We start from the raw sequence: 19,220 nt of genomic DNA on the forward strand, positions 1-19,220 counted from the left end.
TGCATCTTCAGAGTGAATTCTGAGAAATGTGTAGGCTACACTGGTTTTTTTTTTTTTTTAACCTTTAGGGAATGCTCATTCCAGCGCTACTCAAAACCTTAGAAAATCATTCCTCCAACCCCTGATGCTCTTGAAACATAAGATAAGCAGTGGAGGAAAGGGAACTGCAAATAGGGGCTGGGGGCGGGGTGGGAACCATATATAACAATCTGAAATGAACAAGCTACACACATTCATCTCCTTGAAAACTTTTTTTTAAAAAAGCTACCTACAAAATTAAGCTGGCTATGGGCATCTTTAACTTACCTGTTATCTTTGGGGCACACTGATATCCCCAGTTCAAATCATTTTAATAGAAAGACATACACATTTCTTTGCTAAACTAACCACCCACCGTGGCTCAAGTAGACACAAGTAATGAAGTTCAATCTGCTTGGTACCCTGCAGGCCCAGTGTTTGCACCACCACCAACTTTCATGACATCTCTATAAAAAAAGCATTGATGGAAAACCTTCCCTCCTATGAAACTGTTTATATGTTTTAAGTCCATTGTTATTGGAGCCCTAAACATTTATTTTTAGCACTCAGTAATTCAAAACCATGTTGATAAAAAAAAATCTGAACCCCTAGATTTACAGTCAGCATCACTTTGGTCTGCAACACATAGTCAAAAGAAGCAACCACTTCACATAACAATACAGGGGGAAGACTACTGTCATTTATATATTTTCCTTACTACAGAAAGGTTCTTTTCCCAAGGGCAGTACTTAATTTGCGCCAGGGCTTTCCACGGCACCTCTAAGCTTGGCAGTTCATAGCCCCAGCACCTCTGGGCTTGCCGCATCAGTTATGAAAGTAAAAAACAATTGTTTGAGCCCTGGCACCCAATTGCTTGAGCCCTGGCACCCCTTTCATTACAAATTAAGCACTGCTCAAGGGGTAAAGATTTTTAAGATGCCATTCAAGAAAGAAATTATTCCTGTAGGACTAAAGAAATGAACAAAATGTGTCCCACTTATACATTCTAAAGTAACATCCAGTGAATTTTATTTAAAGTTTAGGGGGAATAACCCCCAATCCCAGAGATTCTATGGCATCGCTATTTTCAAGTTCATTTGCTCTCATGCAAAATATGCAGCCAATTTTTTTTTAACTTTTTTGAATCACTGCCATTTAATACATACTGTAAATCAAACACCAACATCTACTGCTCTGTATTCCACACCGAGAGAATTAATGCCCTATAACAATGGCTCCGAGTACCACTAGACAAAGGCAGGAAAGGGGATACTGTGCAGGGGAGGTTTGCTGTTCCTAATGATAACAATTACTTTTTCTTTCCCCTAGGGGCTCTGGCTTAGTGCCATGAACGACACCAATGGTTTCTCGAGGTGGCTCTGGAAAGCAACTGGTCATCTCTGGGAGAACACAGACACATTGGGGAGAGTCAATAAAACATGAAACCCGCACACACTTGAGGACCCTCGTAAAATTCCAATTACTGCTGGCTTGTTACTTAAGAATCCCTAAGAGGTATGATATATTGCTCTCTGACAGGCCCAGGGTAATGGAATTACAGCGCCTTTCATGATTAAACATATTAGGTTTATTTGGCCTACATATCTGAAACTGTTCAAAAAGAGTTATTGTCTCACAAAATTCACATCACAAAATACCAGTTACATTAATGTCTCTCTTGTAAGGAATTCTTCTCAGGGTCATTTTTATTCTCTCAGAGATTGATTTTAATACACCACACCTAATATTACTGTACTGCAGAAAATCATATTTAAATACTATTAAATATATGTATCAAGCTAAGTCTCTCCGAGACACACACTATAGATGGATATTAAAAAGGCAGAATAAAAGGAAACTAGAAACATGATAAGCCCAATACTTTCTTTTTAATTGGCCACTTTGCTCTTGCAACAAAATTTCATTTTCTCATTATTTTCATAGTTTACTTCTATCCACATTTTACCTTCAGCTCAAATTATGCTTCTTTCTTTAGAACCTGAATGCACCTGTTGCAGATTGTGTATTCATTATGGACGAAATCTGCTCCTATGCAGAAGGCCTAGTTAAGCCCTCAAAATAGGGGCATGGGACCAGATTTCAAGAGCTATTTAGGGTCCTAATGAGATTTACAAAGTGCCTAAAGAGATGGAAGTTAGGCCTCTGAATTGCTTAGGCACTTCTGAAAATCCGACTAGCTACCTGTGTGCATTCTCAGGAACCTAAATGTGATGGGTGCTTTGCACAGGGGTGAATTCCAATCATCAGCAGCGTTTTTAGATGACATCGACAGTCTGCACTGAAGAATGCAGGTTTTTGGTATCACAGAAGTAAAGTTTCCCAGTTCCTTCTGAATATTCCATTCTGTGTCTCATCCACTTTTTCTTTAGACATTCCCTGCTATTACCTATGATACCAAACACATACCACAAAGTGGGTTTCCTTATAAGAAAACTCCAGCCAAATGAATAATATTCACTCCCTGAACCGCAGTGAGGAAAATACACTCTATACAAATGTGTACACATCTACCAATGGATGACGAGTCAGACTACATCATATCATCTTGACAGCTAAGAGAAAAGTTGCTCTTGAGACTAAATTTAACCAAGGTAAGGCTACAAAGAATCTGAAAAGGTACAAAGCAAGCATGTGTGTTCCACCTTCTAATTTACAAATTAATTACTTGTAGGATCCTATTGCCATGGTATCTGAATGCCTCAGTCTGTAATGTTTTTATCCTCAATGCCCCTGTGAGGCAGGGAAGTTCTATGATCCCTGTTTTACAGAGGACACTGACAGACTGAGGGCCAGATTTTCACAGATCTTTAGGTGCATAAAGATGCAGATAGGCACCTAATGGCATTTTCAAAAGCACGTAAGCAGGGGATGCGCCTAACTCCTACTGAAATGCAATGCTTTTGAAAATCCCACTAGACACTTATCTGCATCTTTAGGTACCTACCTTTGCAAATACGCCCTAGGTGATTCACCCAACATTACCCAGTAGCCTGTGGCAAAGCAGGAAGTTGAACCTCGGTCTCCTGACGCCCAGGCTAGGGCCCTAGCCACTAGACCATCCTTATCTCCAGGAGGAAATCCTCCAGCATGTTCTCCATACAGGTTACTGCTCTGGAGACCAGAGGGTGTCTGATAATATAAGCAACCCCTGGTGAGGGTAGTACACATCACAGTAGGCGAAGCGCATTTTGGTAAAGCTGCGAATGATACATCCTAGTCATTTCAAATATTATATACAGAGCCAGGGACGCTGGTTCAGAAAACAGAAAAAGGGCAGCATGGGATGAATGGAACAGAGCCAGTAACAGATGAGAACATTCATAAAAATTGAATTCAAAGATGGAGGAAGGTGTCAAAATATATTGAATGTTATTGTTTTAAAATACATGTTGAAGGTAACTCTGAGGGGAAAGTCTGACCAAGGCCAGCTGGAAAGCAAACAGTCTGCTGGATAATCACCTGGCCTGCTACAGTCACCCAAAATACAGCCAGCCTAGCAGCAAATGACGTAGTGAGATATCCAGACAGCCAAGATAAGGGCAACACTTTTTGTTGGCAGGAATTGAGTCTTTTAAGATGCTGACAACACTGCATACTTACATTAAATGGATGGCAGTGTCTGCAGCGGCTGGCTACGTACTCTGGAAAGGTTTCCACCCACATTTAAATTAGACTGTGCCTGCTCTGAACTGGGTGGTTAAAGTTCTACAGCAGGGTTGTCAAAGGCGCCTAGCCACAGCCACTGAAAGCAGTGGGAGTTTAGCCATTCGCTTCAGTGGGAGCAGTGTTAGGCCAATGGTGAGCTCTTTTGAAAAATCCCACCCTTAGCATCTTTCATGCCTTTTGGTGCTGCCTGTTTTAGCTTCCACAAACGATCACTATTCAGAGAGCGTGCCTGATCCTGGCATAGGCCAAGCCTGCTTTGCACCACCCCTAAAAGGACAGCTGGAGATTGCCGTGTCAGAACCAACAGGTGGGATAAAGCTTGCTCGGTCACCCTGCTTCCCAGACAAAAGCATGGCTGGCGCACACTGCACTGGAGTTCTGCCAGCACAATGGGCCTTTGTGACCTGTTCGAAGCCATTGCAACTGAAAGCAGCCCTAAAGCTTTTCTCACTTGCACTAGGGGTTTACCCAGCTCCTAGCATCCTCCAGAATCAGGTGTGGTATGTGGCAGATCTAGCCCATTGACTGTAGAGAAACTTTATCATTCTTTGTGCTGTCACAGTGCCTCTCCCAATGAGGACATTCACTTTAGGAAATGGAGGTTTTAGTTCCAATATAGATATGAATTCAATACTACACATTTCATTTTAGATATATTTTGCTTTGCTTTCATTCTACGCCATCTTTTCGTGTGCACAGACACTTTAAAATACTTGGCTTTTTAATGTGTGCCACTATGCAGAGGGTTGTTTCATTCCAGGGTAGGCCGTTTCTTTTACTCTCCTGCCACTGGCAGAGTTATCAACCATCATCCCCTGCTCACATTCTTCGAAGGTTTTCAGATATGGCAGGGAAGGCAAGTGAGGGGAAAGAGGAGAAGTGATCGTGACACTTGCATTCCAGGTCTTACGGTCTCCAAAACTACAAAGAAGCAGGGTCAGATTCTCTGTTGTACTCTGCTTCTTGATTCTCTGCCCTAGCACAGTCTACAGCAGCCTGGGAATTGCTCTAATTTTGCCACCTGGCAGTAGTCCCTAAATGACCATCAGCCAATTGAATGTAGCCAGAGCACAATGAGCTCTGGCTACTCCTCCTCCTCATGAAAGTTATGACTGTCCAAAGAGGAGTCAGCAATGATGGTGCTGGAGAAATGGTCTGCAGTAAATAGTATGAAATTCAATAAAGACAAATGCAAAGTACTCCATTTAGGAAGGAACAATAGTTGCACACATACAAAATCAGAAATGACTGCCTAGGATGGAGTGCTGCGGAAAGGGATATGGGGGGTCATCGTGGACCACAAGCTAAATATGAGTTAAGAGCATAACACTATTGCAAAAAAAGCAAACATCATTCTGGGATGTATTAGCAGGAATGTTGTAAGCAAGACATGAGAAGTAATTCTTCTGCTCTACTCTGCACTTATTAGGCCTCAACTGGAGTATTATGTCCAGGTCTGGGTGCCACATTTCAGGAAGGATGTGGACAAATTGGAGAAGAACAACAAAAATGATTAAAGGTCTAGAAAACATGACCTATGAGGGAAGACTGAAAAACATGGGTTTGTTTAGTCTGGAAAAGAGAGGACTGAGGGGGGACATGATAATAGTTTTCAAGTATGTAAAAGGTTGTTACAGGGAGGGAGAAAATGGTTCTTTTTAAACCTCTGAGGTTATGACAAGAAGCAATGGGCTTAAACTGCAGCAAGGGAGGTTTTAGTTGGACATTAGGAAAAAACTTCCTAATTGTCAGAGTGGTTAAGCGCTGGAATAAATTTCCTAGGAAGGTTGTGGAATCTTCTTCATTGGAGATTTTTAAGAGCAGGTTAGACAAACACCTGTCAGGAATGGTCTAGATAATACTTAGTCCTGCCATGAGTGCAGGGGACTGAACTAGATGACCTCTCAAGGTCCCTTCCAGTCCTATGATTCTATGATTATACAATGCTATTGTGATACCCACATTGTTATATGCTTCTGAAACTTGGCAAATGCTATAAACCCACAACAGGAAACTAAATGCATTCCATCAGAAATGCTTGCAAAGAACACTTGGTATCCATTGGTAACCGACCCTGCTGTGTTACAAAGGACTGGCCAGCAGACAGTAGAGACAAGAGAGTAGAGTGGTTTGGACACATTGTATGGATGCCAAAAAACTGTATTCCTAGACAAGTTCTTGATTAGATACTACCTGGTGGAAGAGGGAAAAGAGGAGGACAACAGATGACATTAAAAAAACCATTGAGAAAGAGCCCTCTGTCATTGAAACAGACTATAACAGAGCAGGAAACGTGGCATTAGAGAGATTGAGGTGGAAAGACTGGTTCATCTTATGGGTCACAAGGCACAAGAGCATCTAACAAAAAGAAATTAAAATCATCTGCTCCACCTCAATTCCTGTGCTGTGGAGAGGGTTTGTGTAGAAGTTCACTATACTTTATACTCCCTGGGCACTCCTCTATATTGGGGTATCTGTAGTAGAAGAACTAAGGCAAGATTCTAAGGAGAGGTGCAGGAAAAATAGAACTATGCACTAACTGAAACCATAGGAACAGCTAATAGTTACAGTATATGGCATTTTTGCATTGGAAAATGTGTTTCCTTTTCCCCTGCTAACTGCATCCAGTTCTCTCTTAAATCATCAGCATACATTTTTGACCACGACTTAGACCAGCGTGCCTGCCCTCCTTTTAGTCCTCCTCTAATTTTATAGTATCTCAATCTAATTTCCTCTCTATAAATATGTCGACCTGTCTCTTAAACGCATTGATGATATTTTCTTCAATGACCTTACTTGGCAACTCATCTCAAAATCCTAACTAGTCTGAGAAATAACTGTTTGAAATCACAGCCCCATGGAGTTATATTGATTTATACCAGTTGAAGATCTAGCCTGCAGATTTTGATTCTTTTTATAAGAAGTTGTGTTCCTTAGTTTTCATAATTAAGAGCTCAACCTTGAAGTCCTCCTAATCACTGAGAATTTTGAGTGATCAAAGATTGTAGAGTTAGGCCCAAAGTAGTTAATGTAAATGCTAAAGTTTCATTCCCTAAGTATGATCTGGTATTCAGTGAAGCAAATTGGTTACAATATTAGATTTCATATTTGCAGAATCTTTTCTGTAGTATTCACTCACTTCTGCTCAATCTTATTAACTGCTAGTTCTATGCATTAGCACTATACATGTTAGGTTTCTATATTTATAAAAAACTTTCATGAAGGTTTTGTTGCAGACTTTATTTTATATCATCTACTTCTCCTCCCCCAACCACACCCTCTTTAGCTATGAATAGAACCCTGCACAGATACAAAATTTGTATCTGCATTCAATCCCCGATCCGCAGAAATGATCCACGGATTAGCCACAGATTGGCAGGGCTCTAGCTATGAAGGCCTAATCCATCTTTCTTCTTGATTTTTAACATCTTCTCCACCAGCCCCTCTCTTCCACCTTTTCTATCCCAGCATTATCCTGAAGGCACTTGCTAGTATTTCATAACTGGCCAAAATTTGTGTACAATGCATGCTGTTTTCATCCCAAGATCTTGCCTTACAAATATTTACCTTGTGCAGTTTTCCACAGATGGACATCAACTATTTTTGTTCCTAGCCTCTGTTTGCCAGAAGCTGGGAATGGGCGACAGGAGATGATGGGTCACTTGATGAGTACCTATTCTGTTCATTCCATCTGAAGCACGCTGCATTGGCCACTGTTGGAAGACAGGATACTGGGCTAGATGGAACATTGGTCTGACCTAGAATGGTCGTTCTTATGTTCGATCGTTACATTTTTAGGAATGACAATAAATTCATCCATAATTAGGTGGGGAGAGGTTAAAATGGAGACATGCACATGGTCTGAAAGATCCTGGTTCCAGCTGGATGCAAAGTTGCTATGCAGACTGTCAAAACAAAAAAGACTACTGTAAAACATTCACAACAACGGTGTTTGCTACCTGAGCTACATTTATTCAAAAACCAGCACTCTAATGGCAGAAAGTAGGCAAATGGACATGACTGGGAAAATAGTAATAAAACTTGACAGCAATAGCGTTTAAGATGGTTTATCCCTCTTTTCCACATACATAACTTTTGAAGGAAGAGGAAACAGGAAATGTGGCAAGAAGAGGAGACAGTTAACACTTTTTTGGGGGGGGGCACCGCGGGGGTTACTATCACAGTAACTTACAGCACTAGATCAGTGTTAAATGTTTTGTGCAGGATACAGGCTAAAGAAAATCTGTTTTCCTTCTCTCCGCTATTTGTAAAAGTGATTGAGTAATTAATTTATAGTTTCTGAGCTGAGTAGTTACTTGTATTTTAGTCTCAATGTTCCCAAGAAAGCCTTCCGGAATGCACTAATTAGCATTTGATGTGGGAACTTCAGAAGGTCTAACAGACTGCTGAAGAAAGAATGGATTATGAATATAGATTAAGGAGACACAACGTACGCAGAGATAAGTAAAAAAAAAAATCCAGGAGAGAAGCGGCAGCAGCATAGACAAGAATTTAAAGAAACAACACGATAGAAAGCAAAACAGTAACAGACTCTTTGAAGGTGGGCAAGCAGTAATAATATTTTGCACTTTCAGAAAGTTTTTCACCTCAGGCTATCAAAGTATTTGCACCACTCCAAACGTGGTGTCATGATTGCTTTGCAAATGGGAAAACTGAGGTACAGAGAATTGCCTAAGATCACGTAGTAAGTTAATGACTGAGCTAGAAACAGGGCCCCTGACTACCAGACTCCTAAAGCACATTTCTTCTCCATTGGTTGAGGCTAGTATAATATCCTGGAATTATCTCCTGTCTAGGATTTTGGTTTCACACTCACAAAAACAGATATCCCCCTATAAACACAAGTGTATGTCTACTACTGCCCTCTAGTGAGCAAAAAGAGCTACAAAGGATTAAAAACCCTATGACTTACAACAGCTAAAAGACCTTATTTAGCTCAAGCATTCCAGGCCTGTGTTTATGGAACCAAAGGTTCTGGGTTCTCCACTAAAACCACGTGGTTCTCTATGAATGAGTCCACAGATGCATTATACAGTGTCAGGATATTTTGAGAGTTATGATACCTTTCCTGGTGGATAACTGGCAATGCTGTATGTATGCAGTGTTGTTGTAGCCATGTTGGTCCCAGGATATTAGAGAGACAAGGTGGGTGAGATAACCTCTTTTATTAGACCAGCCTCTGTTGGTGAGAGAAAAACTTTTGACCTTCCACAGAAGAAAAGCTCTGTGTAGGCTCGAAAGCTTGTCTCTCTCACCAACAGAAGTTGGTCCAATAAAAGATATTACCTCACCCACTTTGTCTCACTAATGCTGTATGGTACTCAATAAACCTCTTTGTTCTTTACAATGATCTTTAGTTTACTAACCAAAATCTCCCACTAACATGGAACCAGTATACCAATAAATTAGCATACAGAGTTAAATGGACAACCACATGGATAAAAATCCCATCAATTACATGCAGTAACTCATCTCCTAAAAGATGCTGGCTAACGAATCACAGATGCAATGCAATGTTACATCTTATATTATTATATACGTTTGCAGTTGGTTTGTCTGCATGCTACAGTTAGTACTTTAGGCCAATCGATATCACTGTGGTCTTACCACAGAAAATTAGGACAGGAATGCTTTTGAAATAGGATACAAAATGGCTCAAGTATGAAGCTACAGAGAGCTAGGACCATGCACTTCCACCCTGTGGCCAAATACTATTCATCGTGCAGAAGGGACACTGTGTTCTCAAACCAAAATTTCAGACTAAAAGAAAGATGAACAACTGAAGTGTGAAAAAAGAACATGCATCAAACCAAAAACAGAAGGTTTCTGACCAGCAAATTACAAGATAAGCCACATTATTTCCACCAATAGTACTTACTGAGATTACATTTGAGGCTGCAGTGATTCAGGACATGAAAAGTAAACGACATATAAAACCAAACTGAAACCTAAAAAATGTAAGTAGTGAAGCCAAAATTTTAACCAAAGGCATCAGGAAACGAACCATCACTGAATTCTGTTATTTGGAGCCTGTTAATAGGAAGAACAGAAAGATCACCAAATGCTTTCAACTTGTGAAGACTTATTTCCATCATCTTTACACACTGTCCTGCAACTGATAGAAACATTTGTATCTGTGAAGCCTCCTTTAAATTTCTGGGCTCTTGGAAAAAGCCCCAAGAATATATTTGTATCAGGACTTGCTTGTAAGCATGAGAATTTTTTTAACGTATCCTTCGGTGGCTCAGGAATGTAAGTAAATAAATATTATTCCCAGAAAAAAAAAGTAAATCAGTTGACATTAAGGTTACACCTTTGAACAAACAAACAAGTAGATTGTGAAGATGGGATATTTTTAGTTAAGAACAAACTTGAAAAAAAATTACATACTACACATTCATATATACACCCAAGTCTGACCAACTTCTATCCCACTGTCTTAATACAAGACACAATTCATCGTTAACCTTCACTTTGGGTAAGCGTTTACACAGTGCAAGGTGGATATATAATATTACAAAATCAGAATAATAGGATTTTACACTAACTTTGTTTCAGAGTAAATAAATATCCCGAGTATAGGGTATTGGTGATTCAGGCCTCTGCTATCCAGTCTCCATCCCACGTTCCTAATTTAGGATTTTCTTTCCTCCCATGATAGACAATGGGTATTTATATGTCAGTGCAGTATTTTGTTATTTGGTTCATCAGGGCTCCCTGTGACGGGTGGAGATCTTGAACTGTGAGTAACTTGCTACGTAAAATGATTGGGACTTTGGTAACAATGTTCACAATGTCTTTAAATACATAGGCAAACCATATAGAGAATTGAGATGTTCCCAGCCACTAAGATATGTTGTATTTAAGATGCCAACCAGTGTAATACTTGTTCTAGACATAACTCTACCTTTTGTAGGTGGCAGACTAAAGGTTAAATTTATCTGGTGTTTCCTTAATAATATTTCCATATTTTTCTATTTTTTCGTTAAAAATTCTATAAATTTTCTGAGTTTTCTAGGTCTATTGCTTCTTTTAAAAAATTCTCTTTAAGTGGTTAACACAAATTTTAAAAACTTTAACTTGACCCTCAAGTTTCTCATCTAGGAATTCCCTTAGTTTCTGAGGTGATGTCAAGGGAAAGTACTGGCATTCCTGCCAGATGGAACCATTTACTCTCCACCAGTGGTGTAGTGATTAAAAGAAGTGGATAAATTAACCTAATTCCCCAAATGAAAAGTGGGTAAACTCAGCTGTGTTAATCAGCATATCTCAATCTCCTTCTCATAGGACACCAAAATTTCTTCAGTGTTTGATAAAGCAGACAGCCATCTTAAAATCTTTCAGCCCAGCAGATTCAGACCTATTCTGAACCAATAGCAGACCTATTACCAATAGGTCTACGAAGACAAAGCCTCCTTAAAAAGTTCTTTAACTAAGGTGATTCTAAGGATTTCAAAGGAGTCCCCACTGGGGCGTTAGATGTTTCAGAAGAGTCCCTGTGGGGTGTAGAAATGCCCAGGAGGAAGTATAGCTTTCTGTAGGTGGTGTGGTTTGGGGAGGGATTATATCTGAAGAGAGTTGTGATGTGGTGTTGGTGAAACGTTTGCATATGTGCTGAAAGAGATATGGAAGGACTCTGCTATCAATAAATCCAGTGATTTCTAAACTCCTCAAGAGTCTATGGGCCACATCCTCACCTCAGTGGAACTAGGCCAATTTACACCAGCTGAGAATCTGGCCCTATCTATGGGAGGCTTAGAAATTTCAGAGAAATCCATATAGGGCTCAGGTTCCATAAAAATCCACGTGGGAATCAGAATCTCTCCAAAAGTGAGTGTATTGGTTGCACTGCTTTATTCATGGATTTCAGTGGCAGCTAATCTGTCTCCCTAGTTTTTAAATTGACCCTTCAAAACAAGATTATCTGATTGGTGCAGTCAGCATAATATATTTTGATTTCTGGGAAAAGGCAAAGATTAGCTGACAGTTCTGGCAGATTATACTAAATTTACAATTTAGAAGTCTACCTAACAAATTCAAGTTTCCATTCTATACCCACATGCAAAATTCAATTTTCTTTCAAGCTCTGGCTAAGTTCTTTACCAGTCTAGCTCAAAAATCACCAAAAATATAGGACTAATGTATTTTATTACTCAAAATACATTGCTATATTCATGAGTCACAACCCATCCAAATTAAAACAAAAAACAGAAACAAAAGAAACACACACAAAAAACCCAGTTCCCAGGCAATAACATTGGTCCTAACCATGACGAATGACATTCCCAGTTGTGGACAGTGTCAGCTTTATAATAGGTCTTTAGAAATATGTTACTGTCACCTAGTATCATGGGAAAACATGAAACAGCTGGCCTTCTGTGCCTTGCCCAACACTGGTCTTAGGAAATGTCTTCGGTTATTGATGCAAACATGGGCTCTGTGCAACTTCTTCAACTCCATGAGCCAAATTCAGTACTGCTGACCACAATGAAGGTGCATCATTTATATCTGAACAAAAAGGGCTGTGAACAAAGACTACTGGTTTTCATATTTCTACTGCAAAATCTTGACAGGAATACTAATTTATTTAAGGGCCAAGGTATCCATCCACCTCCCCATTGAACATAATATTCAAGGCCTACTAGGATGTTCCTTACTTTGGTTAGAAAATTCTCTGCTGACATATCCATATTGTCCATGTCATGCAAATTAACTATTTCCCCCATCAGCCACATCCAGGCTTCAAATTCAGCCAATTCTATTGAAACGTGTTTAAATAAAATCACCTGAGGAAGTAGTTAGCCACACTGGCCTCCTGAGAGTTATGGTCCATAGGCAGTTATGGTCCACAGTTATGGTCCACAACCCCTCCACAGGCAGCTGACAACCATACAGCTATGGTACCAGATACATACATATGTACGTACATGTGTGTGTGTGTGCATTGAGACTTCTCTCAAGACAGCAACAAGAACGAAAGGAGAATGATGTTCTGGTGGGAGTGGACACAAGACTCTTTATGGAATGTTGTGGAGAGGTTCAAACCTAAATTTGTAAGGCTCTTGGCTCTCCAGGGACTTTGAAAGATTGAAGGCAGGGCTTGGGGTTGGCAAAACATCACTTTGTGGTGGAGCAAGGCTTGCTGCTGAAGTTTTAGTTTGAGCCTGCCTTATGCTACAAGTAACTTTGATAATAGATGAAGTTTTATTACTAGGATTCACATTCAGGTTTTCTTCAGAAAGGATTTGTACCAGGGACAAAATATCAAATGGCTCCAATGTTCATTCAGAACCATAAAAATGGGGCATCTGTATTCAGATCCAAGGATAAAGCATAACCCTGATACTAAAGTCATCAATCCATTACAACTCCTTTGAGTGAGATGGAAGAAACGCAGTGGCTCAGTTTTAAACCTAGATCCTGTAGCTGTGTACAAAAGTATGACACTAAATTGTCAAAGAAACTTGAGCGGGAGTTGGGATTATGTCCCCTGTTTATTATCAGAAATCTCTGAACAGTAGGGTCTGATTTCTAATGGCCTTGCACCTTGTATGATCATTTACATCTGTTCAAAGAGGCTACCATTGAGATCAGATAGTGTGCTACTCCACTTTACACAGATCTACCTTGTGTAGCCAGGTCTAAGAACATTGGAGATTCAGACCCATAATATCTGGGATGTGTTGGCAAGACGACAGAGAGGAAGAGGGAAAAAAATGTATTATACTGATGAACATTGTCAAAAGAATACATGATAGTGTGGGGTGGTGCGTCAGTTTTATTGGCATGAATTTTTGGATGGCTACATTGGCTGGGAGTGACTTATACAGTTCATCCCAAACTAACAAATAATTAATGTTTTTTTCTTTCTCCACTTTGCGCTCCACTTCCCCAATCTTTAATTTGCAAAGTGGCCAGTACTTCTTGTACAGGCAGTTTCTCGCTTCCCCCAGAGGGTCACATCTAGTTTCCCATGTGCGTTCTGATCTTTCAGAAAAATGTTTAAAAGAAAAGAAAAAAAGACAATGAGATTGTAAATCCAAAGCACTGGGAGGTAGGCCCAGGATCAGTATCTGAAGTGACTTTCAAAATCATTTTTTAAAGTCAGAAGTTAATGATGTGCCTTTAAAAATTTGCATATTACCCTGCTGCTATGTACTAAGCATTCACTTCTGTAGGTGTTATGTTTACTTAGCCACTTGAAGTGTTTATCCATGGTGTCAATGTATAGATTTTTATACAGAACAAGACCTTTGGCCTACTGCTGTTGTTCAGGATATTATTCTAAGTTTGAAAACACAAGGTCCCACTCTGATTAAGCCAATTAAATCAGCATTTGCAATAAAAACAAAGGAAAAATGCAAGTACTTGGGTTCTCAGATTGGCAGGAAAGGGAGAGGCTACCATGCCCATTCATGTATCGTGTATATAGTTTATTTTGGACAGGTGCCATAATGTCTATTTCAACCCAGGATCTAGATCTGAACTCAGTTCCCCTCTTATCTGAGTGGGACCAGGTGGTTCAGCATGTTACCTGGATGACATGTGAAGAAAACCATGGCCCACATGAATGAGCATTCTCTATATGAACTGCAGATATTTTACAAGAAAAAGAAATGTAACATTAAAAACCATCATGAGAATATTTGGTGCCACACCATGAAAAAAATGATGTTACATTTGATTTGATGAAAAATTAATCAGAAGTGTGAGATGCACTCATACTGATCTGCAGCAGTGGAGTCTGCATTCATTACTGTAATGAGCACTGCATAAAGCTTATAATCAATGTTTATTACAGATGTCAAAAGGAACCCAGAGGCAAAGAGCAAATACATGCTCTTGCCAGCCCTGATCAAAAATATAAAACTTCTAGCCCAAAAATGACAAGAAAGATGCAGTATTTCTTTTGCTTCTAACTACTTCCTTCCGTGGCAATATATTCTAGAGTATTTATCAAGTTCTTGCATTAATAGGTTTAGACAACATTTAAAAATTTAGCATCACATACAGCAACTACTGTAAATACTTCTTTGTATTAATACCTACTTTGTCTTTTAGGAACACTAGAACAATTGATTTTTGTCAATATGGTCAAAGCTAAGATTTTGTTTAGGTGGATAATCAAATCAGGCAAATAGCCAGCTATGTCTGATTCCTTCTCTGCATAGTAAGTCATTTCAACATCAGTAATGAGTGGGGTAAGGGAAAGGGTTAGTATATGAACAATGCCTAATCTGAAATGCAGTTGAAATACCAGAAAACATTGTCCACAGTCTCTGAAATTAAAGTAAGGCAAACAACAGTAGAAGTCTACCTATTCCGCCAAATTAAAAAGGTAACAATCCTTGCTTCTTTTAGAAAGACAAAAGAAGATTGGAGGTTTATTTGATTTCATGCACGTGTGTATCAGTGAGAAGGACAGAACAATGTTTCTGGGCCATTTTTATATAATAATTCAATATCAACAAAACATCTATACTGTAAATAAAAAGAGGCCTTACCTTCTGGTAACCTGGAAGCAGCATGAATAGAATTGGGGTCTCTGTCTTCTTCAGGTTGGTAATGATAAAGCGTCTGTGACTGCTTTTGGGATGCCTGACTACGGTCTTCTTTCAGAGCAATGGGAGGGGATGTTGTGGGACTAAATTTGACCTTGGGGAAAGTATTTCCTCCATGCTTTTCATGGGAAGGTCTGTGACCATGTGACACTGTTACATTTGTCTCTTTCAGACCTGGAGACATACTGCTCCCCTGCTCTTTATAATCTTTTCTCATGTGTTTTCTTGGTTTAGGGCGAGCATATCCTTCTTGTTCATGTCTCCCTCTCTCCCCTTGTTTCCCCTTTGATTTTCTCTCCAATTCTACCACTTGCGTGGGCATCTCCGTCATAACTGTTGTTTGCTCCTCAGGAGCACTGCTAGTCACAGTTATTTTTTCACTCAGAACCTGCACTGTGGGTGCCATTGTGGTGCTTAGGTCTCGGTTTTCCTCTTCTTGTTCCATTGCACTGTTAAGTTCAGGGTGGGAAGTAGGAGTGTGCACACTGACTGCTACAGCAGCTTCTTTAGTGTGTGTAACAGGTTGAGTCAAGGATGGGGAAGTAACGCTTATTCCACGGTACTCATAATCCTCACTTTGTTCTTGGCCAATGCTGTCTTCTTCTGTATGGGCTGCAGAGGTCCTGTGTTTTTTAGGAGGTTCCACCTGAGAGGAGTCTCCTTCGGGTGCCTCTTGGTCATAGCTGTACGGATCATCGTAGTGCCTCTCTGGTTCATTCTCTTCAGTATCCATTGGGCTCTGAGGATTTAATGTGGATGCCCCACAGTCTGGGAGCTGGTAGCACATCAGTTCACCTCCAGAATTTGGGCAATGGCAAACCTTGCACGGAGGAATATGGAACGTGTGGCCTGCTACATACTTCTGACCTTCATGGAGGCAGCCTATTCTTCCACACTGAGGGCAGCCATCAGCTGGTAGCACAGCATCAATACAGTTTGGGGGCAACTCAGGGCAAAGCATAAACTGGCAGCTGATCTTGCCTCCTCCCTTGGGACACGAGCATTCAGTGCTTCCAAAGTCCACAAAATAAGATTGCCCTTCGGGTACTTTGCCATTCATAAATCCCACATTGACACAGTCATAGTACTGGTAGCCTTCACAAGTACAACCATGTTGCAAACAAGAGGCACAGCATTCACCAGGCTCAAGCACCTCTTCAATACAGTTCTCCAGTTGCTGGCACTCCACTCCTGTACAATCCTTCTGGGCGTGTGAGATGCCAGTCCAGATGAGCACCAAAAGGACAGTGCACAAACAGCTCAAATGAGGGACTTTGTGCCTATCCATAGTCTTCCTAAACAAATATGGCACCAATCCAGTTTTGCTCATCCTATTTTTTCTGGAAGAACTGTATCCCAGTCTGCAATATTTTCCTGAATTCTCCTTTTCTCCTAGATCCTAGGTTTATGAAAGAAAACTCTGTTAAATGCTATACTCAGCACATATCCTGTTAAACATTAGAAATCCTTAAAAGTTGGGATACAATCCAACATCTGGAAACCCAAGTATAAAATTAATCATAATGTCTTCCAAGCATTGCAGGCACTAGGCTTCAAGTTGCATGTTTTTTTTTCTCTCTCTCTCTCTCTCTCTCTTTTATTTAAGAAAAATCCAAGATTGCTTTTTTTTTTTGTATCTATTCATAAAAAACAGAGTAACATTAAAAATTAGCCCTTTATACTTCAGTGGGCTTTAAGTCAAGTAATTTCTTCTGGCTAAACAAAGACAAGATACTTTTGGCAGATAATAAGCAAATACACAGCTCTTCCTTTGCAGATGTCAGTTTCAGATATTGACTCGTTATGTTTTAATTACAAAGGATCAAATCCTGGAGATGTAACTCAGGCAAAACTTTGCCTGATTAGGGACTTTTGGATTTGTCCCTGTATATGTAAACACTTAATGTGAGGGGGGTTTTCCATTAACTAAATACAATGACATTTTGCTGACAATGATATTTTTGACTCTGTAATGCTTGTAAACTCAAGACATAAAACTTGCATTACATGTCACTGCAGTTATGTGTAAACATCACAATATCAATTGTGCATATAGGAAGCCCTGTTCTACTACCACATTGGGGCCAGATCCTCAGCTGGTATAAATTGGTATAGCTCCACTGAAAGCCTAAGACTCAACCGCAAATCCTCAGCTGGTGTAAATACCCATCCACCACTGAATTCAGTGAAGCTATGGCAATTTACACAAGCTGAGGATCTGCTACAATGTGTAGCAATGTAGTTTATTTGTGACAGTGCCCACCTGGCTTTGGCTCAGCTCCTCAATGGGAGTTAGTTACTGAAATACTTTTGAGGATCTGGACTCCTGTGACTTTAAAACCAAACATTCTAGAGTAATCGCATGTGAAGCATTTGAATCTAAGACATTAATACCTACTAATGATTAGTAAAATAAACATTTGTGCATTGGAAATTTTTAATAATTTTGACACTGTGTACTGTGGAATGATTAATATCGAAGTCAAAGCAAATCAACTGTTGTCAAGTCACAAAACACACAAATTATTTATGGTTAACATGGAAATGTACATGCAGAATAAATCTGACTTTAGTTTAATAAAATAAAAAAACATTTTGAACCACTAATTCTAAAAGTTGTCTGATAGGGGAAAAGTTTTCACTGACAGCATCACCAGGAACAATAAACTAAGCAGAAAACAGGAATTTTGCCAAAAAACCCATTCCAAAGATTACTTCTTCCCCTTATACTGGGTTTCCAACAAGTCAGCTCAGAGGTACTACTGGAAATTGGCCAAAATGTGGGAAAAGACTGCCTGTCCTGATAAGATATGAACCTTTTATTATATTTAGAGTTTTCTGTCATTCTGTATTACAATTTGAATTGCTAGACAACATTACTCATTAATATGATAATTCTGAGTCAAATTAGTGAAAACTCCAGTACTATAATATGAATTCAGTAAAGGTACTAAGGATGTTACTGTGATTCAATGAAAAATAAAAATACAAAGGAAGTTTACCATTGTGTCATAAGAGATCTATTTACTGAGAACCACATTCAACTTTGGACACATAGGAATAAGGGGTAGAGTATTCACTATGCAGTTCCTGAATGAATTCAATATGGGTTCATAAGATTTAACCATTTCATTGTTTATATACAAAGCCTGCTCTGCTCTTTCAGCAGCTTTCAGGTAATATGAATTTGTAATTGATTATCTGGATTAGACTGGAGTAATACTTGGAAGGAGAATTAAAGATAAGCCACTACTGAGAGGCTTTAAGGACAGGACTTTATCAGATTCTTACAGTGGAATATCCAGGTTATAACACCTCAGCACATTTAAGTCATCAGGCCAAATTTTTTGCTGGTGGCCAGTACACTCACTCCACTATGGTCCATTTTCCCCTTCCTAACATAAGGTTAACTTTACAGATGGACGCAAGCACACTGCTGAACTTTGGGGCAGCTGGGAGTCAAGTCATAACTTCTCAACTTAAACCAGTCTACTGAAACCAGGGTGACTATGTTCAAATGTTTCTTGGTCCAGAGAAGGCAAATCATGCAATGCCATAGAATCATAGAATATCAGGGTTGGAAGGGACCTCAGGAGGTCATCTAGTCCAACCCCCTGTTCGAAGAGGGACCAATCCCCAATTTTTGCCCCAGATCCCTAAATGGCCCCCTCAAGGATTGAACTCACAACCCTGGCTTTAGTAGGCCAATGCTCAAACCACTGAGCTATCCCTCTCCCCATAGTACCCATATTGATACCAACGTGAGCATGGGATGTCCTATCACGCTACAGTAAGGCCGGTTAGTCGGGAGGTTAATAAAGGAATAGAGAGCCTCTCACCTCTAGGTTATCAGTTTGAAAATCAGTGCAGCTGTGTGGTGACCGAGAGTTGTTACCATCTACACTGACCTACGTGAAATTGGAATTTCCACTT

At 39.8% G+C, this 19,220-nt stretch overlaps 1 protein-coding gene across 6 annotated transcripts in view; it reads right to left on the bottom strand.

Moving 5' to 3' along the window:
- The window catches only part of FBLN2 (fibulin 2), a 194,135-nt gene that overhangs the window by 131,129 nt on the left and 43,786 nt on the right, over window positions 1–19,220 (bottom strand). For all 6 annotated transcript variants that reach the window (XM_073352179.2, XM_073352178.2, XM_073352181.2 and 3 more), the window contains one exon: window positions 15,231–16,686. In XM_073352179.2, coding sequence (XP_073208280.1) covers window positions 15,231–16,686 — 1,456 coding nt within the window. The remainder of the gene's footprint in view (window positions 1–15,230; window positions 16,687–19,220) is intronic.

The sequence above is a fragment of the Lepidochelys kempii genome, chromosome 7, assembly GCF_965140285.1.
Source record: "Lepidochelys kempii isolate rLepKem1 chromosome 7, rLepKem1.hap1, whole genome shotgun sequence".
In the NCBI taxonomy this organism is placed as follows: Eukaryota; Metazoa; Chordata; order Testudines; family Cheloniidae; genus Lepidochelys; species Lepidochelys kempii.